Source organism: Petaurus breviceps, unplaced genomic scaffold (assembly GCF_028583685.1).
Source record: "Petaurus breviceps papuanus isolate PSGF00001 unplaced genomic scaffold, PetGlider_PUasm1.0 90769, whole genome shotgun sequence".
Lineage (NCBI taxonomy): Eukaryota > Metazoa > Chordata > Mammalia > Diprotodontia > Petauridae > Petaurus > Petaurus breviceps.
The window spans coordinates 16881860-16905857 of record NW_027187341.1 but is presented as its reverse complement, the minus strand read 5'-3'; the positions used below and the strand labels follow the sequence as shown (position 1 = coordinate 16905857).

The window sequence follows — 23998 nt, the reverse complement described above, 5'->3', positions numbered from 1 at the left end:
AAATAAGTGATTTCATGATAGCAGGACCCAATTATTTTGCCAGATTTTAAAAAGTATTCTTAGTTTAGATTAACTACCCTTTCAGGTTTTTGCCAATGGGATATAGTCAGCATAAATGCTACTTCTATGGGGGGGTGGTGGAGGGAGTAAGATAACCCCATATTTCAAGTTTTATCTTTGTAAGTAATTTAAAAGGCCAATCCTATCTTCCTGCTGACTGGAAATGTTACATCGGATTTAATGACTACAATGAAGGAGCAAGAAAAAGTGTCAGTGTGTCTATCAACTTTTGGTCCAAACTTTCAACAAATTTCCTGTACTTCAAATAAAAGAAAGCAATATACTCTTTTCTTCTTCTGTCTTAGATTTTTATTATGTGTGTAGTGGATAGTGGTCTAAATCTGCTCTTTCATCTGTGCTACAGACATCTATTGTGGAAACTTTTCCAGCTCTGAAGTAATATAGCCAAGATCAGACAGCCAGCAAAGGCCAGAGGCAGCTCTTGAATGAGGGTGGTCCCCTTCTTCAAGTCCTAATCATTATATGCTTCGGGATGCTCTTCTCAGTCCCATTTCTTGGGGGGTGGGCAGTAGGGTTCAGTCTTGAAAGAAAATTGCTACCGTCCACTTGGAAAGGGCAGGAGACAAAGGAAATTACATACTGAAAATTTCAGAGCTGAAAAGGGCCCTGGAGCCCAAACTATTCAGGAAAATGTTTTTTGAATGGGTGGAGAGATGTGAAGAGACTTAGACTGTAAGCTCCTTGAGGATTCGGACTGTCTTTTTCCTCTTTTTCTATCCCTAGCGCTTAGCTTAGTGCCTGGCACACAGTAGGCGCTTAATAAATGTTTATGGAATAGAACTGAATAAAGATCGCTCTGTTTGTATAAATGGCAGTCAGGACTAGAAGCTTCACTAATACTCTTCAATAAATATTTGTTTAATGAATGAAATAAATTATAAGAATGAACGTGGCAGTTTGTGTTTTTAGCATGTGTCCTGTTTGAAATTTTATGATTAAAAAAAAAAAAAAAGAAATCGGTTTCCTGCTGTGTAAACGCGCAAAAATGAAGGAGAACCTATTCAAGGCTCCCAGGGCTTCTGCACAACACAGACTCCGCCCCCTCTCGGCTCAGTCTTTCGGGGGAGGCGTGGCCTCGGGGAGAGAGGCGTGCCCGTGACGACTGGAGCGTGCGCACTGACGACTAATCCGGTGGCCGGAAACTGCCTCTGCCGGTCCAGTGATCTCTCGGCTTCCGGCGACTGAGCGAAGGGGAATCTGTGCGCGGCCCGGTCGTCTCTTCCCGGAGGCTTCTTCTCCTCTTCCTTTCCCCAGTCTTTCTCCACCTTTCCCCTCCTCCTCCTCCTGCTGCTGCTCCTCTCGCTCTTCTTCCCGCTCCTCCGCCTGCGGCCCGTCTCTTCTCCCAGCTTTTCCACCCCTCGCCTGACCCTGGCTAAGCGGCGGGCGGGCTCCGTTTCCCAGCAGCCCCCGGGGGCCCCCGCGAGCCGAGGGTCCGTTCCCGGGAGCCGCGCACGCTGCTCTTCCTCCTCCCGAGGCTCGGGCCGTGGGCAAGGAGTCGCCTCCCCCGCTCCTCGGGGCGGTGGCGGGGGTGGAGGCGGTGGCGGGGGTGGGGGTGGTGGTGGTGGTGGCGGCGGCGGCGGCGGCGGCGGGGGCGGCGGGGAGCGCCCTCGGAGGGAGCTCGGGGCGGAGGTAAGCTGTCCGTCTTTACGTCTGTGCGGGAGAGGGGGCGGGGCCGGCCGGGTGGAGGGAGGGGCGGAGCCCGGCACGTGCCGATAGGAAGCCCGGGAGGACCCGAGTTCTAAGAGTTCTAATCGCACCTCTTATGGTTACTGTCTGTGTGCCATTGGACAAGCCTCCCTTTCCCCCTTGGGCATCCTTGTCCTCGTTTGTGAAATGAGAGATTTGCATCAGAAGGCGCCTGAGGGCCTTTGCAGCTCTGAGCTGGGCCTGGAGGCAGGAAGACCCGAGTTCAAACCCACCCTCAGACACATTGTCCAGACCAGTTCACTACACTCTGCATCATAATGGAGATTATAATAGCACCTCCCTTCCAGTGTTGCTGTCTGGCTCAAATAACATCATCCTTGTAAAGGACTTAGCCCCGGGTCTGGCATATAGTGAGCCATGTGTAAGCTTAGTTATTATTCTTAAGAACCTGGTGTAAACCCTTGGCTCCCATCCCTAATAAGGAGGAGCATTTATGAAGTGCTTACTATATGCCGGGGCGGTACAATAATGCCCGAGAATGAAAAGAAGATTCCTTTCCATGCCTGAATTCCCCACGAGTAGAGCTGCCCAATGCTATTCTCCTTTATCCTTGCTGTTTGGAGCTGTGCTAAGTAATTCGTGCTCTCAGTTGATTTATGGAAGAGCAACTATGAACAAATAAGATATGTACAGGATAAGTTGGAGGAAATCTCAGGGGGAAGTCACTAAGATTGAGAAGAACTGGTTAATAAATGTTGATTGATTTACTTTTCCTATTACTGTAATTGAAATTTTGATAATTAGTGAAGTTTAAGTTAGATATTTTTTTCTAGTGGTTCAGTTTCAGTTGTGTCTGACTCTTCCTAACCTCTTCTAGGGTTTTCTTAGCATAGATTCTTTAGTGGTTTGCCATTCCTTCTTCAGCTCATTTTACAGATGAGGAAACTGAGACAAATAGGGTTAAGTGACTTGCCTAGGGTCACACAGCTAGTATCTGAGGCCAGGTTTGAACTCAGAAAGATGAGTCTTCCTGATGCCATGCCTGGCACCCTATTCATTGAGCCACCTAGCTGCCTGTGTGAACTTTAGAGATTTTTTCCTAGGCTACTATTACAAATTGTATAGGATGAGAGAAGGGAGCTTATGTGAGAGATGCAAAAGAAGGCAAAATCTATGGACTCTGATAACAGATTAGATATGGAGGGTGAGAGAATGAAGAAGTGAGGATGACACCAAAGTTTCAGTCCTGGGGGACTGGGTCATCACAGTACCCTTGACAGGAATAGGAGAGTTTGGAAGGGAAGTGGTTTGGAGCAAGGACAATGAGTTTAGTTTTGGAAACATTGAGTTTGAGATGTGTATTTCAGTAACTAGGTTTTCCCTCAATCTGAAGGATAGAGGAGAATTATACTTAAGTGTGTATTTTCCATTTTCCTTTATGAGTCAGAATTTTTCTTAAAGGATTTGAAAGTTGCTTTGTTAAAACTATCACAGTTGGAGATAATACTTATAAATTGATATGGAGGAGATGGTCTTAGTGCTGGTCTTGATGTCCCAGTTAGCAGAGGATGGCTAACAAATCAGAAATGAAAGAAGGAAGTAATGAACATGTAGGTAAGGAGAAGAGCAGTCTTTATAGAAGACTGGTGGTAAGAGGGACATAGTTTAAATTTATTTTAATTTAGTTATTAAACACAGGATGTCTCTTTGGGTTGATAGGTGAAAGAAGTTACAAATTTCTTTTATTTCTTTTGAATAGTTATTGTCTTGAGTATATGAAAATGGTTGGTAGAAAAATATTTGTTCAACTTTTTGTCCTCAAGATGCCTCCTTTTATATACAAAATAATAAATATTAGTTTTCAATAATAAAATATGAGGACATTTGATTTTTGTGGTTATAAAATAGCCATCTGGGAATTGGCTGCTCAGTGCTGTAATGCCAAACAAAGGCAACTTCCCAAGGTTCAAAATACCAGCATAGGTGCTCTCCATTTTATTCAGTGAAAAATTAAGAACAGAGAGAATCAACATATAGCATAATTCAAAATACAGGATATACCAAGTGTGATTTAATCAAGTACTACCCCACCCCTGGACATTACATTCACTTAATCAATCACAAAGTCCCTCTTCTAAATACTACTCCACCCCTAGGCTGTACATTCATTTAGTCCATCATAAAGCCCCTCTTCTCAAATGGAGATTAGTTTCCAATCACAAGTAAAGTACATTCATTTGTTCAATCACAGAGCACAAAAAGGTCAAAAGTTCCCCACCCTTGGATCACAGTTGAATCTACCCCAGAGTTACAAGCTTAAGCACAGCATTTAATACCCAAATGGAGGTCTTTTCTTCATCTTGACACAGGCAAGTTCTCAGCAATCTTTGTTCCTGGGGAGACAAAGCTTAGCAAGGCCACAAGATACATTGCCAGTGTCTTCATTAATTCATTTTCTGTCTGTAGAACGGTCCTAGGACCCCTGAAAACATTAGCAAAACTTTCTTCCAGGATTTCTGTAAACACACAAGAAAATCCTTCTTCAGGGCTTCTGAACCAACAGCAAGGTTTCAAGAATTCTGCAACAACAGGACTGTCTTTCACCAGTGGACAAATCTGGCAAAACAACATCAAAACAGACAAAGTACCAGCATAACAGCCGTGTCTCCTCAGTCCTCGGCAGCTCTGGGTGGTGGCTCTCAAAAGTCTTGGGCAGTTCAAACTGGCCCTCAGCAATCCTCTCTGTCTCTCTCTGCCTCCAAGATGCTGCTTCCAAAAAGTTCTTCTGCCTCTTTTCTTGTGTCTCTTTAAATTTACATCAAAAGCTCCTCCCAGTTCAGCCCTCTCTTTTCCCGTCAACAAGTCCATCCCACAAGTAGGATTCACAAGTTCTGGGTTTTAACACAAGCAAACCAAAAACCAAGCCAATACAGGGGGATCTTTAAAATCCATTATTGTTACAAGTGGTCAACCCCAGAAATTTACTTAACTCCCCTGGCCTTGGAGATTTTCCTCGACTTTTCCGTAGATGAGGCCTGGAATCCCTAATCTGTGTCCTGCTTACCTCCTGATAACAATCAGTAAAAATATTAATCACTTATGTACCAGATACTGTGCTAAGGGCTGGAGATATTAAAAGGAGCAACCCCCCCAAAAGAACAACAGAAACAAAACTGTGTCTGTCCTTAAGGAACTTAAATCTAATGGGAGAGTCAGCAGGCAAATATATGTAAAACAAGCTATAAATAGTAAATAACAGAGGACTGGCACTAGAATAAAAAAGTTGGAAAAGCTTGGGAGAGGAAAATTCTGTATTTGATTTTGCATTTCCTTCTTTACTACTGGCCATTATTTTGGCGCCTTACTTCATTTCTGCCCATAAGAGTTATTGAGTTTAGGTGTTTTTCATCTACTTTTCAGAAGTTTACTTTGGTCCTAAGTGTATCTGAGGATCCATTATTATTACCTTGTGTATCTTTGCATTTGAAGTATAAAGGGGAAAAAAGGGCAATTTAAACCATTTTGAGCTTTTTCTGTATATCCTTTCTAGCATTAAATCCATTAGGGGAAAAAAAGACAGAGAAAACTGTTTTCTGTTTAGCTAAGGGCCAAGGAAGGAAAGAAACTCTTGGGAAGCAGTTGTTTTTAAGTGTGGAAAGAGAAATGAGGTAGGGCATTTTTGGGGGGCCTTCAGAAGATTACAGAGTGGGCATTAGGACTGTAAATCATGGAGGGAATATTAACACTTTTGAAACTATTGTTAAGGATTACTCAAGGGACAGTAGAAAGATTTATGATAAGCTCATGTAGGTTTTGTGTAGTGTATTACACAAATAAGAATTATGTGGAACTAATATGAAATATGCCATCCAAGGAATGTATGATCAAAAATGACAAGAATGAAAGATAACCAGTGATTCTATTGAGTATGCCTAGGATATCAAGAGAATTTGAGGATATGGGGAATTTGGGGGTGGATAGAAACAAGACTTCCCCCAGACTGGGCAGGCATGGATACTCCATAAAGATGAGATTGAAATATAAGCTGTGAATGGGGAGATCACAGATCTATAGTAAGGATTTTTTTTTTTTTTGCCTTTTGGAGGGCAATTGGGGTTAAGTAACTTGCCCAAGGTTACACAGCTAGTATTTTTGTGTGGGTGTTAAGTGTCTGAGGCTGGAACCAAACTCGGGTCCTCCCGACTCTGGGGCCAGGGCTTTACTCACTGCACCACCTAGCCGCCCCTATAGTTAGGATTTAAAAAAATTTTGATGAGCTAGAATGTTGTGCAAAATTTAATGGTGATAAAGTGTAATATCTTAGACAATTTTTTTCTTAAAAACTTATATTAGTGAGGCAATATTAGAATGTTTTGAACATAGGAAGATGATTTTTAAAAACTTAAGAGTAAATAAAATGTCACCATATTAGCTTGACTGGCATAAAGTTTGTTTATATGGTGTAATATCTTTAAAACAAAAACAAAGTGTTTTGATGTGCACTTTTTATCCGTGCCTGAGTTTGCATGTTCATCCTTGATCTTAGCTGTAACGCTTTTCAGTTTTATGGTATAGTAGTTCTGTTTGTGAGTTTGGTCTCAGTTATTTAAAACCAAAGTTTTTACGGTTTTTGTCTCTTTTTTTGGTTAAAGTAGTACAAGATGTCAAAAATTAGAAGAAAGGTCACAGTGGAAAATACCAAGACCATATCTGATAGCACATCCCGAAGACCGAGTGTATTTGAAAGGCTTGGACCCAGCACTGGAAATACAGCTGAGGTGAGTCATTCCTTTTTGGAATTCCTAATACTGAATATTGGTTTGATTTGGCAAAGAACTGTTCATTTTTAATATAGGAATGTTTGTAAAAGTTGTTTTTTGGTAGATTTTTTTGAATTTTGTTTTGAAAAGAGTTGAAAAAAATTTATAAACTTTTTTTATTTGCCTTTTATTTGTATTACTTTTAGAATGTTATCAGATTAACTGGGATGGTACGACTTACTTTACTTTTCTATCTCAGGTATCTTATTACTAAAATTTCATGGAAATTCTTCCAGTAATACCTTTCTCTTTTAGACACAGTGCCGTAACTGGCTGAAGACTGGAAACTGTCCCTATGGGAATACATGTAGATTCGTACATGGCCCTTCACCTCGAGGCAAAGGTTATAGCAGCAGTTATAGAAGGTAAATTTAGCTTTCAAAAAATTGTTCATAAATTCTTGGAAAATGTCAACATTTGTCTTATGTAAAAATAGAAAATCTGGTGAGGTTTTTTTGAATGATAGGGAAGGGAAAACAGTAAACTTTATATTATAAAGTTGCTAAAAAGAAACATGGTATGTCTATATTGGATATTTTAAAAACGTTTTCAAGCTTAATTCTTCATTTGAAATGTTTTAGTAAACTTTTCTTGTACAGTATTATTTCATTAGCTTTGAAATAGGACTCAGGAGTTTCCAAATTAAGTAATTGACAGTAAATGGCTTATATTTGTAGTTCTTTTGTGAACTTCTTGTACCTTTCTTATTAATAATATATTTAATAACACCTTAAGGCAGTGTTGGTAGGAGTTCACAGAATCTCAAGAATTTGATTTTTGTTGTTTAACCATTTTATTTTTGGTGAAAGGGAGCTCTTTGTAACTTTTTAAAACAAAAATCCTTCAGTAGTTTTGTGAACATTATAAATTAGTGTCATTGATCAACAAGAAATTATGAAAATGATTTAAATGAATATTACAGAGAAAGTAAAGCCTTAAAATAATTATATTTGTATTAAAAATATTCATGAGTCCATTTCTCTTTAGTTTCCTCTTTTGAATTGTATGCTTTGCCTTTTCAGAACTTCTAATGATAATACCTAACATTTATATAGCACTTACTATGTGCCAGGAACTGTGCTGAGCACTTTACAAGTAGTATCTCATTTGGTCATTACAATAACCTGGGTAGGTAGGTACTATTATTATCTACATTTTACAGATGAGGAAATTGAGGCAAACGGAGGTTAAGTGACTTGCCCTGGGTCCTAGAGCTGATAAGTGTCTGAAGTTGGATTTCAATTCAAATTTCTCTGACTCCAGGCCCTTTACTCTGTCCATTGTTACCACCTATACGCTCAAAGCATCTAAAAATAAAGATGAGCCCTTTAAAGTTAGTTTGTAACAATTATTTAATTCTCAGTTATTCAGTATGACCCAAATATAGTAACAAGAAAATGACATTCAGCCATCTGCTGTTCTTTCCTACTCTTGGCACAGCCTATAAATTTAGTTTTAACAAAAATAAAGCATCATCAGAGATATTTTAAAGGAAATTAGGTATTTTCTCAAATGCAACTCAACCTATTGTCCTTAATTTGGGAAACTTGTGCGAACCATGTGATTAGAGATACCCGTGTTTCCCCGATAATAAGACATTGTCTTACTAAATTTTTTTGGACAGAAAAACACCAGAGGGCTTATTTTCAGGGGAGGGCTTATTTTAATGAACATTGACAGCAATTTTAATAAACAGGTAAATGTGAACAAAAAAATATACCTTTATTCAATAATGATCATGTCATCTTCTTCAACAACATTGTCATAAGTGTCCATATCCTGAATTCCGTCCTGGATGTCTTGCGCCTCCATTTCCTTCCGAAGAAGTGGACCCAATCTGTCACGTCCAGCAATATAGCTCTCTTTAAATGAATATGTCTTGTCCAGTTAACCTGCTCGTAGTGCCTTGGCGACACAGCTGTCAGTAATTTTATCCCATGACTTCTTCACCCAAGTCACGACTTCTTGCAGACAGGGCTTCACAAAGTTTCCACGCTGATTTCTTTCCATTCTATTTTCAATGTAGTCATTGACTTCCATGCGCAAATGGTCCTTGAATGGCTTGTTTATTGCAATATCAAGGGTCTGGAGATAAGCAGTCATTCCTGCAGGAATCATTACTTGATCTATTCTTCTCTCTGCAAGGAAGTTCTTCATTTCTTTAGCGCGGTGAGTGCTGGCTGAATCCCAGACTATCAGACCTCTTTGGTTACCTCGCATAACAAGTGGCAGCATTAAATCAACCCACTTTCTTATAAAGGCTTGTGTACACCCGGCTTTTTCGGTTTCAAGAATGTAAATGCCAGATACACGTTCAATCTTATCTTTCTTGCCCTTACTGATGATTAGAGGTGTGGCTTTCTTTCCATCCAAACGAATTGCCAAAACACAGGTGACCCGTGCACTTTCATAGCCAGTGGTGGGAATGTAGATTGACGTTGCACCCCTGTGATGAATTGTTGTTTGAGAACCTTGTCCCATAAACACTGCAGTTTCATCCATACCGGTAGCAATCATATTGCAGGTTTGGTACTTGGAAATGTCGATCCTATCAGTAAAGGACTTGAATGCAAGTGCACGTTTAATAACTTCAGCATCTTCCAGCTTAAACAGTGTTGTTGATCTTCTTAGGGACAGTTCATACCGTTGAAGGAAACCGTCCAACCAGTGTTGTGATGCTTTGAATCCTTCTGAGACCATTTCAAACTCTGGTGCCATTGAAAGGGCAAATGCTTGAATATCAGCCCTGCGCACAACCAAGGCCTTTGCTCTCCTGTCAGCAATCCATTCACCAATGAGGATCTCCAAGTCAGGATATAAGGGCTGCCGACCTGATCCAGACCTGCTCTTTTTCCCTTTTCCCTCATCCACCTGTTGATTGAGGTTATTATAATCTGCTCTCCATTTTCTGACCATTCGAAGGTCCAAAAGTTTTTCTTTAAAGAAAACTGCAAGATTCTTGCCATGTGACTCCTCTACAATTGCTTTCTTATACTCAACAGTATAGCTCGTCCTTTTTGTACTCATGTCTGGGGGTCAAAACAGACAGAATAATAAAATTATGACCATCAGTCCTTCTTTTCACTCCATCATGCCCCCTGAGTTCTTCTTTTTTCCTCCATCATGCCCTTTTTATCCTCCATCATGCCCCCTCACTCCCGCTTACATACCGGGTTTTTATGTTGTCCTGCCTCAGCTCTCCTCCGCGGCACTGCTCTCAATGGCGCCAGCAAGCAAATCACTGGGGAAGAACAGGATGACTCGCTCACTGCTGCAGCTCTGATTGGATGCAGCTCGGAGCACGGCGTGCGTTTCACCCGGGGAGGGGGACGGTGCATACGGAGGGTACCGTAATGTAGCGTGTAGTGCAGGGGATCACCTTCACTACAGTAGCAATCTCAATAGGGCTTATTTTCGGGGGAGGGCTTACTGTAGAGGAATCTTACACAGTAAGGGGAGGGCTTATTTTCGGGATAGGTCTTATTATCGGGGAAACACGGTACTAACTTTTACAATAAAGTTTATTATTTTTAATGTTCTCATGTTTTTGTTGATGCTTTTTTTTTTTTTGCACCCACCAGTCATTTCCCATTATACTATTGTTTCCATGTAGCCTTCCCATGTACCAAAGTAAAACAATTGGACAAAGCAAACTGCCATAGTGACAAGATTATGTCTTTGCAACATTATACACATGTAGTTCTGCATCTCTCTATTAGAGGAGGGAAGTGTACTTTTATATTTTGTATATTTTGGTTGTCTATGGGATCTTTCTATTTCAAGCCTTCTTGGAGAATATGTCTAGTAGTATGATTATTTTGTCAATATGCCCAGTAGTGTGATTGCTATGTCAAAGGATAGTAACTGTTTAGTCACTTCTTCTCATATAATTCCCAATTTTTTTCTGAAATGTTTGGACTAGGTTAGAGATCCATGTGGGCTTGCCTTCTCATATCTACTCCAAGTTTTACTATTTCCACCTTTACTGTTTCCACTTACGTGGCTTCTTCAGAATAATAAGTATCTCATTCTTGTTTTTTAGAAGCAGATTTTTAAAAGGTAAATAAAGCAGTATATCTGTCCAGAAAATAGTGACCTCACTTAATGCTGAAGCTCTGAGTTCTGGAAGCTGTTACATTTGAAATGTACCCTTTTTGCTTCTCATCCTTTGGAGTTCTCTCCTCCTCATTGCCCTCTTGTTTTTTCTCCTTCCTCAGTGTTTGGCAGAAATAGTTTTAGTTCAAAACTAAAATAAAATAAGACACTTCAGAAAATTTATTTTACACAGATTTAATATTCAAGCAGATAATTTGTGGAATACCTCCTCTGCATAGAAAACTGTAAGCTCTGATCGTATACTCTGTTTAAAAATACTTTTAAAACACTTAAGAACTTGTTAGTGATAAAAAATTAATTTCTTATCATGTCTAGTAGAATATAAATTCTTTGAGGGTAGGCTGTGTCTTACTTTTGTATCTCTAGTGCCAAGAACAGTGCTTGGCATGTAGTAAACCCTTAATAAATGTGTGTTGATTGATTAAAAGCATCTTTCTAATGCCCCTGTATTAGAACTACTTAAAAATTTGAGCAAAAATCCTGTAAATATATATTTGTGCAAATAAAATGACATGAAATTTTTGGTTAGGAACTTTTCTCTACCATTGTGGTTTGGGAGCTGTTTTGCAACTTGTATTAGAATTGGAAAAGTAATGGAATTGCTGGAGGTATTAAGATTTTAATTTTAATTAAGAATTAATAATTTTAAAAATTTTAAAAAAGAATTAATAAAATTAATTAAGAATTAAATTTTCAGTAATTTATACAGTGTCACAAAGCTTATGGATCAGAGCCTGAACTTGAAACCCTTTTGTGTTTCTGATTCTGAGGCCAACTCTCAATCCTCCTATATACGCCATGCTACCTCATAAAATCTCGCTAATATTTTTGTCTAACAAAAACATTTTACAAATATGACTGTAATTTTAGTTTACTGAATATATCATTTGTGTTTAAATCATTATCCAGGACCCCTAACCTAAAGGTCTCTTAAATTGACTTATATGTCATTTGTAATTAGTTTTATAGGCTTTTTCCAGGCAAATTTTGTCATTAGGGAAGTGGTGATGACTATTAATTTTTTTTATTTTGCTTGTACCAGAAGAATGCCAGGAATTTAAAAAAAAAGTGATATATTTCCCTTTTCTTCTTTCATAATCTGTGGGCTGATATTGTCAATAAATTGAACTTTATAAATTAAAATCAAAAGATGCATGTTAGATATTATTTATACTATTAGTGTGTGTACACAGATAAATATTTTTTTTCTTCAGTTTTCCTTTTCTTTGCCCTTCTGCCTTCCCCAATTCTTTAGCTGGAGTAAAATCACCATTTCTGAATTTTGCTTGACTTAAGAGGCATGTTGTTTTCATTAGTTGTTACTGTCTTTGTTTGCAAATGTGCTGCATTAGGAAATTTATGTATTTATGTTTCTGTGTATGAATAATTCCCTTAGGTTAACTATAACAAGTCTCATAATTCCATTTCTTAGTTTTATTCCTTGAATTTTTGTTTTGATGACGTGGTTTCAAACCCAGTTAATATGCCTGATGATTGACTAATTTAAATAACTCAATAGTATTGACCTTTCAGCGTGAAGGTAGGAAGTCTAACTTTAATTTCCAAATTTCCATATCTAATACTGTGCCTGATTCCCCACCTAATTGAATAATTTCTAACCAAAATAAATATTTAACTATGTATATTTTGGGTGATATTGAGATTATTGCTCATTTCTCCCCTGTGTATACAGAATCGAATTACATGGATTAATTTTTCCAAACTTGAGTAGTCATTAAAATTTTGAAAGTATCCATATTTAAGAGTGAATTTTCTAGTTGCTTCTCTGAGTCATATCACCTAATATTTTCTTTATTTTTCCAAATTTCTGTATTATATAGGTCTCCAGAAAGACCCACTGGGGATCTTAGGGAAAGGATGAAGAATAAGCGGCAAGATGTGGAAACAGAGCCTCAGAAACGAAATACAGAGGAGTCATCTTCACCAGTTAGGGTAGGAACAAGTTTTCCCAAATACCAGATAACTTTAAAAGACCTTTCTATATGTTCCATTTTGTTAGAAAGTTAAAAGTATGATTTTGATTTATTATTCTTAGGTTAAATTTTTAACAGCATTCTTTAAGATAGCTGAGAGATGTTCTTTAGGAAAAATCCATCTAATTTGCTTTAAGTTCTTTATTGTAATTAAAACATTATAGCACTTGAGAGAGTTTGATTATCTGGAGCTTAATCTGAACTTTAGATTAGGGGTGTCTAAATCCTGATAGGATCACTGTGGGGCTGGTCCTTGAGTTTATTAGTTTGTTTATAGGTGAGTAGACTGGAGTATTGAATCACATCAACAAAGTGAGAATTATGTAGTAGACTCCAGCTTATAAATATATAATAGGAGACTTTTGAAAACATAATAAAGGTTAATTACTTGCCACAAAGATATTTTTTCTTGGTGGATAGGTCTTTTTTGGAGTTTAAATTACAGATTTTTAAGGTTTTAGTAAGTGTACAATTATGGTAAAGAGAATTGGATTTTCTTAAGAGATTTGCATTCTGTCTTGGTAACCTGGTCATTATAATCAGAGCTCTTCCTTCTCTGGACAATATTGGGGTAAACATTAATAGATTATTACTCTTTGACTCTTACTTTTTCTGGACTCTCTGCAGTTTACTCCTCTTTGAAGACCATTTGACTCTGTACATTAGCCAAATAATACATTATCTTTGATTATATTCTGTATACTTTGATGTGATTAAGGGGATATACAGATCATATCGGGGGTAACAGTTTTTGACTTACTTAAATTTAGAAAGTATCCTTCCTTTTGTGCTTTCATTTTCTTTGGCTCTGATTACAATACTTAATTTAATGCAACAAACATTTATTAAGTGCTTACTCTATTTCAGTCACCATGCTAGACACTTGGTATTCAGAGACAAAACCTAGTCCATGCCTTTAAGGAGCTTCACTCTATTGCAGAGTGCCTTAGTAGAAGATTGGGTTCTAGAGATAATTAGAGGTGAAGTCCATGCTATGTGTAGTCCTGTCTCTGCTACTCCTATAGCCTAGAGTTTCTTAACACAACAAGGAACTTAAAGCAGTTTACTGTGTTTCCCCGATAATAAGACCTATCCCAAAAATAAGCCCTCCCCTTACTGTGTAAGATTCCTCTAAAATAAGCCCTCCCCCCAAAATAAGCCCTATTGAGATTGCTACTGTAGTGAAGGTGATCCCCTGCACTACACGCTACATTACGGTACCCTCTGTATGCACCGTCCCCCCCCTCCCCCCCGGTGAAACGCACGCTGCACTCCAAGCTGCATCCAATCAGAGCTGCAGCAGTGAGCCCGTCATCCTGTTCTTCCCCAGTGATTTGCTTATTGAATAAAGGTACATTTTTTTGTTCACATTTACCTGTTTATTAAAATTGCTGTCAATGTTCATTAAAATAAGCCCTCCCCTGAAAATAAGCCCTCTGGTGTTTTTCTGTCCAAAAAAAAAATAATAAGACAGTGTCTTATTATCGGGGAAACACGGTAGATTTTTTAGATGCTGAAAGGCATTAAAAACCCCTTATATAAGTTATTTGATGAAAAAAACATTTTCTTGTCCAAAGGATTCAAACATCTCAGGGGTCTGAGAAAGAGAAAATCTTCAGGTCCGCTGAATTTTTTTTCCCCTTATTTTAAAGTCAGAAAATTAATTATGAAAGAGAATACTTTTATTTAGCCTGGCATGAGGTGACATCTGTTTGATATGTCAGTTCTGGATAAAAGAATAAGGGAAAAAACTCCCTAGGATTCTGAGTGTTTTGTAAAGCTATTTGCTTGTAAAAGTGTTTAATTATTATAATTAATTGTTTTTGTCAACAATCAGACTTAAAGCTATTACATATTATTCTAAAGAGAAGTTTAGCATACTAGCATACTTTGATAATGAATATCAATAAAAATTTAACCAAATAAAATTCACAAGTTATGTGTCTGGGTGAATGCTTTCTTTGTGTGAATTGCCTGCCTTTAAAAGGCTGTCAGACTAGCATTATAGTTATGGTTTCAAGTAAAGAAATTCCTAAGAATTAGAGCTCTCCAAACAGTGGGATGGAATAATAGTGATAGGATGACTTAGAGGATTGGCCCCTAAGGAAAATCTGAGCCAGGAAAATCTGAGTTCAAGTCTTTGTCCTTCACATGCTAGATACATGAATGAATCTCTTCACCTTGTGGTATCTTAATTCCAGCACCTTTTAGAAAATGTGTAATATACACATTGCTTACATACATGTGTATTTACATTTAAATGCTTATGTACTTTTACAATTTCTTGCTCTGTGAATGTTACATGTTTCTTAGATCACACAGTAAAATATTTTACTAGGGAAAATTCCTGAGAAGATTTTATATAATTTTATTGAGTAATTTCATTTACTGCTTTGATAAACTATAGTATTTTGATTGTCTTAGGTATTCCAAAGGCTTGATAGAATCAACAATCCCTTAATATTGAGCTTTGCTAGTACTGTATTGGAATATATAGGAATTGAGTGTTTTTACCTTGGAAAAATTAAAATAAGGGCTTACATACACGTGCCTGTGTGTGCGCATGCACACACACAGCTTTTTCAAATAATGGTTTCCATGTAAACCTTAATATCTCTTTTCATATGTGTTATTCACCCACACACACACATACAGACACATATGCATATAAAGTTTTAGTTCTTAAGTTTGATCTGCAGTGTGATTTATTTGAGAGGTTTCTAGAACCTCATGATTGTGAGGTTGCACTAACTTGATAAAAATTTAATTGGGCAGCTAGGTGACACCATAGTGTACAGAGTGCTAAACTTGGAGTCAGGAACATTCATCAAAATTCATTTGAATTTGTGAGTTCAAATTTGGGCTCAGACACTTAATAGCTGTGTGATCCTGGACAAGTTACTTGACACTGTTTGCCTCAGTTTCCACATCTGTAAAATGAGCTGGAGAAGGAAATGGTACCCCCCTCCTGTATCTTTGTCAAGAAAACTCCAAATGGGGTCACAAAGAGTTGGGTGTGACTGAAATGACAGAATGACAAAAGCATTTAATCTTGAACTCCTTTAGCTTACTATATAGGTGGCTAAAGTTTTATCACTTTGTTGTGGCTGCCTTATCCTCTCTCCCCAGTCTCTATCCCTTAAGTCAGTGGTGTCAAACTCAAATAGGAATGAGGCCACTAAACTGTACATAACAGCCCTGTTGGCTGCATATTGACTTAGAAACAACATATTAATATTTGTTGTTGAAAGTTGTATCCAACTCTTCATGACCCCATTTGGTAATTTTTCACAAAAATACTGGAGTGGTTTGCTGTTTCCTTCTCCAGCTCATTTTACAATAGTAACATTATCTGTTATCTGTGTTCTATGCGTTTTTATTTATTTTGTTAAATATTTCCCAATTATATTTTAATCTGGTTCAGGTTGTACCTCCTTTGAATTGGCTGCAGTGCTGTCCTGGGTATGTTTGACATGTCTGTCTTGAGTGACCAGTTGCCCTTTGTCAACTCCACTTACTGGTGAAGTCTCCTTCTGTCATTCCATCTTTCTTTATTATCTTCAGCCTTTTCCTAACTACTGGTGTTTTCCATGCATATCTCAGTTTCCTATCCTTAAACTCTCACTAAATCTTACTAGCTTTGTTATCTCTGTCTTTCAGAGTCAAACTCCTTAACTCCATGACTATCTCAAGGCTCTGTCCTGGGCTTTCTTTTCTCTCTCACTTTATGACCTCCTAAGCTCCCATGAGTTCACTTAATCTCCATTTTAATGATTCTCAATATATCCAATCCATCTAAGCCTAGTCTCCCTATACCCAGCACCAGTTCTACAACTTCCTGTTTTAAAATTGGATGTCTTGTGATCATTTCAAACTCAGCTTGTCCAAAATGGAACTCTTAAATAGCATATTAGTTGCCATATCTTGCTGTTTGGACCTCTACAACATCTTTTGCATACATTCCCATCTCTCTACTCTTAGAGCCATTGTTGCAGTTGAGGCCTGTATCATCTCTCATGTGAAATTCTGCAGCAATCTCTTGGTCTACCGTCTCTCTGGTTCATATTCTGCACAAAAGCTACCAGAGTGATTCTTGTAAAGCATAGGTCTGACCAAGGTGTTCTCCTTTCTCTCCAAGAAGAATTGTAAACTCTCTTTGGTATTTAATACTCTTTGCAGCCTGGCCCTGTTTTACCTTTCTTGCTGCTTTATATTTATTACCCTTCTCCATCTCCTCTGTTCTAGCCATTCTGGCATAGATTGTTCCTTCCATAGAAAACTTCTGTTTCCCTGCTCTGTGCCTTTTCACTGGCTGTCTCATATGCCTATAATGTTCTCCCTCTTCAACTCTGTCTTTTGGGAATCTGACTTCCTTCAGAACTAGCTTAAATGTCACCTTTTTCATGAAGCTTTTTCTGGGCCTTCTCACTGCTAGTGCCTTCCCCTGCAAGGTTATATTTTTATCTGCAACTATTTTTGTGCATCTTGTTTCCTCCATTCAGACTCTAAGCTCCTTGAAGCAAGGGGCTGTTTTGTTTTTGTATCTCCAGTGTATAGCACAGTGTCTGGTACATACTATGTTGTATGTTAGCTTTAAGTGTCAAATTTCAGTTTCATAAAGGATCACATTAAGTTTTGAATAGTTTATTCAAGGGCATCTTTTGCAGAAAAGGAAATTTATAGAATAACCAAACTGATTTTTAAAGCTTGCTTGAAGGTTTCCTGTATATTGGTAATACATAGAAAACTACTCTTTGTTTAACTTTTTTCATGAACATGGGCCCCTGAAATTAGAATCTCCAAATGACAATATTAGCTCAGCCTTCTGGCTATACCTATGATGGCATGTCTACATGTATATGAAAATGATAGCATTTTCATACCAGCATGGTGTTGTGCCAATGCAATATTTACAGCACCCACGATCACGATAAAGACCGTGACTATAAATATTGCATGATATTTGATCACAAAATATACCAGACTCTCCAGATAAAGGATGGAACTGAAGCATTTAGACACCAGAAAACCAAATCCCAAAACAAGTAAGCTGATTCCATCATAGTACTAAAGATATTCAGAAGCCATTATAATACTGAGAGCCACATCATCTTTCAGCCTTCCCACAAACCAATCAATACACGATCAGTATCTACTCATAAACCTATCTGACTCCTTGCCTGAACATCTTCTCTCCCCCACTATCTTGCTAGCTCTGGCAAGCATCCTGTGGGCTCTGCTTCCCTTCAGCAAACTTCTCCCAACATGGGCTTCATGCGACTACATTCAGCCTATTAGGAGGCAAAGTTTACTTTTTTTTTTTTACTTTTTTTTAAATTAAATTTTATGTTTATTTTTAGTTTATATCATTCATTTCCACAAGATTTTGAGTTACAAATTTTCTCCCTGTCTTTCCCCTACCCACCACCCCAAAACAGTGATCCCTCTGTATACCCCCTCCCCCAATCTGTTCTCTCCTACATCCTCCCCCATCCCCCCTCTGATTTTCCAGTAGGGCAAGATAGATCTCTATATCCCAGTGCCTGTATATATTATTTCCCAGTTGCATGTAAAATATATATATATATATATATACACACACACCCACATTTTAAACATTTGATTTTAAAACTTTGAATTCCAGATTCTTTCCCTTCCTCCCTCATCACCCACCCTTACTGTGAAGATAAGCAGTTCAATATAGGTTGTATATGTGTATCTACACGAAACATTTCCATAGTGGATATATTATGAAAGACTGACTATATTTCCCTCCTACCCCCACTTGTTCTATTTTCTACATTGACGCTGTCCCTTTTCAAAAGTGTGTGCTTCCAACTTCCTTCCCATTCCCCCCCAACCCCTCACCTGCCCTCCCTTCCATCATCCCCCCTCTCATTCCCTTCCCCCCTACTCTCCTGTAGGGTGAGATACCCTATTTAGTGTGTATGTCATTCCCTCCCTAAGCCAAATTAAATGAGAGTAAGATTGACTTCCCTTTTGCCTTCCTGTTCTTCCCCTCCATTGTAACAGTTTTCCCTTGCCTCTTTTATATGAGATAATTTATCCCATTCTGTCTTTTGCCATCTCCTCTCATTATATTTCTCTCACCTCTCAATTTCACCTTTTAAGTATCATCCTTTCCTATTCAATTGGTCATGTGCCCTCTGTCTATGTATACCTATACACACACTCACATATGTATTCATATGCCCATAAACCCTCCTATATAGACATATATGTATGTATACATACATACATATATATATATTATATATATATATACACACATATACACACACATTTCTATTCCCTTCAACTATTCTCATACTGAGAAAAGTTTCATCAGTTACAATTATCGTTTTTCCATGCAGGGATATAAATAGTTCAACTTTGATAAGTTCCTTATGATTTCTTTTCCCTGTCTACCTTAACATGCTTCTCTTGCTTCTTGTATCTGAATGTCAGATTTTCTATTCAACTCTGGTTTTTTCATCAAGAATGCTTGAAAGTCCTCTATTCCACTGAATGACCATATTTTCCCCTGAAACATGATACTCAGTTTTGCCGGGTAGGTGATTCTTGGTTTTAATCCCAGCTCCTTTGACCTCTGGAATATCTATTCCAAGCCCTTTGATCCCTCACTGTAGAAGCTGACAGATCCTGTGTTATCCTGATTGTGTTTCCACAATATTCAGATTGTTTCTTCCTGGCTGCTTGTAATATTTTCTCCTTGATCTGGGAATTCTGGAACCTGGCTATAATATTCCTAGGAGTTTTCTTTTTGGGATCTTTTTCAGGAGGTGATCAGTGTATTCTTTCAACCTTTATTTTGCTCTCTGGTTCTAAAACATCAGGGCAGTTTTCCTTGAGAATTTCTTGAAGGATGATTTCTAGGTTCTTTTTTTGATCATGGCTTTCAGGTGGTCCAATAATTTTTAAATTATCTCTCCTGGATCTATTTTCCAGGTCAGTGGTTTTCCCAGTGAGATATTTCACCTTGCCTTCTATTTTTTCATTTGTTTGGATCTGTTTAATAGTATCTTGATTTCCCATAAAGTCACTAGCTTCCATTTGCTCCAGTCTAATTCTGAAGGAATGATTCTCCTCAGTGAGCTTTTGAGATTCTTTTTTCATCAGGCAAATTTGTCTTTTTAAGGCATTCTTCTCCTCATTGCCTTTTTGAGCCTCTTTTGCCATTTGACTTTATTTTGAGTCTGTTTTTTAAGGTGTTATTTTCTTCAGTCAGGTTGTTGACTCTCTTTTCCTGATTTTCTGACATCATTCTCATTTCTCTTCCCATTTTTTCCTCCACTGCTCTTATTTGATTTTCAAAATCCTTCTTCAGCTCCTCTATGGCCTGTAACCAGCTCATATTTTCCTTTGAAGCTTTTGATGCAGTTCTCACTTCATTGTCTTCCTCTCTTCATGCTTTGATCCTTTTTGTCCCCCAAAAGGAATCCAGAGTTGTATTGCTGTGCTTGCTTTGCTTCCTTTGCTTGCTCATGTTGCCACTCAATTACTTGACTTTTAGGCTTTTTGCCACAGTAGAACTCTGCTTCCAGAGAGGAGAGCTTTGTCCCAAATCACTGGGGTTTTCTCAGCTGCTGGAGCAATTAGTTGGGTGCCCTCTCAGAAGCCTCCACTGGCTCTGGCACACTGGTGATGCACCCCAGGGCCTTCACCCTAGACAGCAGTCCAGATCCAAGCAGGTTATAAAGCAAGAGCGATTACCCCTCAGACTGGTTGCTTGGTCCCCCTACAATCTGCAGGTCAGGAGCTCTGAAGCAGCCATGTGGCAATGGCTGCTGCACCTCAGCCACTTCTCCCTTTGGGGGCAGAGGCCGGACTGCACTCCCAGACCCTCTGTTCCCACAAAGTCCATGCTGAACTCTCACTTTGTCTTTCACATTTATGGGCTGATAATTCTGGAAACCACCATAGCTGCTGGTGATCCACTCCCCCCAAAGCCCTCCAGCGGGGGCTGGTTGTGGTGACTCACATAGGGCTGGGCTGGGCTCCCAGTGTGTTGCTATGGACCCTTCCTGTTGGCCTGCTGGGCTGTCTTTAGTGGGACGTTTGTTTCTCTCTCTCACTTTGTGGGTTCTGTAGCCCTAAAGTTTGTTTAGAGTAATTTTTTATAGGTGTTTGAGGTGGTTATGAAGGGGGCATATGGAGTTTTCCTGCTTTGATGCTGCCATCTTGGCTACACCCCCAAAGTTTACTTTCAAAGCAAGAGAGATCTTCAGACTCCCCCCTAGGTCTATTAAGGGGAAGGGAAGATCTTCAAATTCCTATTCTCATTACATTCGGCCCCCAGATCTTTCATGTCCCTTACATAGCAAGAGTACATTAACAATAAATGAGAGTTTAGGGATAACTGGTGGAAAAACTGGTGTCAACAGAACTTTGTGGCAATATAACAGGGATGATAGAAAAACTTTGCACATAAAACAATAGCTTAGGGTGAGGCACCATCCTAAGTGCAAAGTTTTTCTATCATCCCTGTTACATAGTTGCAAAGTTCTGTTGACACCAGTTTTTCCACCAGTTATCCCTAAACTCTCATTTATTGTTAATGTACTCTTACTATGTAAGGGACATGAAAGATCTGGGGGCTGAATGTAATGAGAATGGGAATTTGAAATCTTCCCTGCCCCTTAATAGACCTAGGGGGGAGTTTGAAGGCCTCTCCTGCTTTGAAAGTAAACTTTGCCCCCTAATAGGCTGAATGTAGTCACATGGAGCTTGTGTTGGGAGGAGTTTGCTGAAGGGAAGCAGAGCCCTTAGGAATCTTGTCAGAGCTAGCAAGATGGTGGGGGAGAGAAGACCCTCAGGCAAGGAGTCAGATAGGCTCATGAGTAGATAGTGATCTTGTATTGGTTTGTGGGAAGGATGAAGGATGCTGTAGCTCTCAGTGTTATAATGACTTTTGGATATCTTTGGTACTATGATGGAATCAGTTTACTGGTTTTGGGATTTGGTTTTCTGGTGTCTAAATAATTCTTCAGTTCTGTCTTCTATCTGGTGAATCAGGTATATTTTAATGATCGAATGTCATGCAGTATTTATAGTCGTGGTGATGGGGTGCTTGGGATCTATGTTTGTAACATCAATTTGTAACATCAGTCTGTAAAACCAATTTGTAAAACCAGTTTGTAAGATCATACCCCCCCCCCAGAGCATTAACTGCCCAGCAACAACTCACAAATTTTTTATCTCAGCTTGGAACAGTGACAAGCTACACCTGTGAATCCTTCACAGAAGTATCTATAAACATTCCAGCTTAGGCAACTATTATCTCCCTCTTGTATAGTGTCCCACTGCCCCCATGAATCCTTTAATACCTTATCTCTAGGTTAACTCCTTAGCCTATTATCTACACACTGAGTCTCTGTTAGTTTTGGTTCCCAGACATCAATCTTGTCAAACGTGACACTGATGGGTGGCAGACTGAGCACTTCTCAGTCAGCCCTATTTCAAGCCTAAACCACACCTCTAGGTAGCCCCCCCTTGGGCTTTTTCCCAGTGAATTATGGGCAGTACACCTTTGTAGTTACATTAAAAGTGCATGTCCCTTTAAACACTGGCCCCACCTTAACTCCTCCCTAATACCACCCTTAATCACCTAGTTAGCACAATTGGCAAGGGTTCTACTATGGATTATTCTATAAAAACCTTAATTCTACCCCTTTGAGGTTGCAGGTCCCCTAAAGAACTCTTGCCTGCTGTACAGCCTAACAATAAACTTTCAGGTCCCCTAAGGACCCTTGCCCGCTGTAAAGCATACAATAAACTTTTACAACTTTGACTCCAAGTTGGCTTGGGCTGAATTCTTTCCAGACTGCATCGCAGACTTTCTGGTCTTAGATTAAGATCAGAGTTCCTGCTGAACCATATTGCCATCCCTCGTCAACGATCTTTATCGTGATTGTGGATGCTGTAAATATTGCAATGGCGCTACACATGGCAAGATTATATAATAGATCTACCTGTCAGGGGCGGCCAAATGGCTCAGCGAGTAAGAGCACTGGCCCCAGAGTCGGGATGACCTGGGGATCAAGTCCAGGCTCAGAAACTTAGCACCACACCCAGAAATAACTGGCCGTGTAACCTTGAGCAAGTTACTTAACCCTGATTGCTTTAAAAAAAAAAATAGATCTACCTGTTAGTCTGTGGACTTTATTATAGGTTTTTTTTTGCTTTTTATGTTACTTTTATTTTTATTTTCCCTTCAATTAGTATTTTCTCTCACTAATCTCCATTGGAAAACAAAACATTTGTTTACGAAAAAAAAACATGTATAGGCAAGTTGAACACAGCCCTGCATTGGCCATGTCCATAAGTGTGTATCTTATTCTGCATCTTGAGTTTGTCACCTCTGTCTGGAGTGTGAGTAACTTGTTGCTTCATTTCTTTAGAGTCATGGCTAGACATTGCATTGTTCAGAACTCTTAAATCTTACACAGTTTTTATAGACCTTTTTGAGAGTAAAAAAAAATTGAAAATCATATCATTTTTGTATATAGCCTACTTGTTAATAAGATTCTTAAAACGAGAACTAGACAAATCCTGTGTGTAGAGTTGCCATGCTACCCAGCATTGTGTTATGGTAAGCCTAATGTTTTGGTGAAGCTATACCGTCAGTGTACAGAAATAAACTTCTTATTTTTTTTTAAAAACAATTGGCTAACTTGCTCAAGGTTACACGGCCAGTTATTTCTGGGTGTGGTGCTAAGTATCAGAGCCTGGATTCGATCCCAGGTCATCCCGACTCTGGGGCCAGTGCTCTTACTCGCTGAGCCACCTGGCAGCCCCTAGAAATAAACTTCTTACTAACCATTCATTTACTAGCATGATATTAGTAGGATACATATTTGGTCACTTCTGTTCAGTGTCTTCCTTGACTCCTCACTAAGTGCCTGTGTGGTACAGTAAATAGAGCTCTGGGCCTGGGGTCAGGAAGACCTGAGTTCAGATTTGGCCTCAGATACTTATTAGCTGTGTGACCCTTGAGAAGTCACTTAGTCTCCATTTGCCTCAATTTCATCAATTGTAAAATGGTAATAATAACAGTACTTACTTCCTAGGATTGCTATGAGGATCAAATGAGATAGTATTTGTAAAACACTTGGCAGAGTGCATGGCACTCAGTAGGAACTATATAAATGCTTGTTCTCTTCCCTTCCCTTTCCTTTCTTTTCTCCTTTTCAGTTGCTAATGTACTTGTTGAAGCTTGGTTTAGCATTTGTTCCTTGTGAATAGAGGAGGAGAAAAAGAATACTATTGACTGGAGCTAATGACCACCAGGACTTCTGCTTGTGTTGCCCCAGTAACTGT

General features: G+C 38.8%; 1 protein-coding gene across 10 annotated transcripts in view; it reads left to right on the top strand.

Moving 5' to 3' along the window:
- The first annotated feature begins 1617 nt into the window (after positions 1-1617).
- ZC3H13 (zinc finger CCCH-type containing 13) overlaps positions 1618-23998 on the top strand; it is an 86529-nt gene continuing 64148 nt past the window's right edge. For 8 of the 10 annotated variants that reach the window (XM_069068734.1, XM_069068736.1, XM_069068732.1 and 5 more), the window contains exons 1-4: positions 1618-1710; positions 6381-6506; positions 6804-6913; positions 12506-12617. In XM_069068734.1, the coding sequence (XP_068924835.1) occupies positions 6390-6506; positions 6804-6913; positions 12506-12617 (339 nt within the window). In that variant the 5' untranslated portion in view covers positions 1618-1710; positions 6381-6389. The remainder of the gene's footprint in view (positions 1711-6380; positions 6507-6803; positions 6914-12505; positions 12618-23998) is intronic. The other 2 variants (XM_069068733.1, XM_069068726.1) reach the window with 2 other exon arrangements.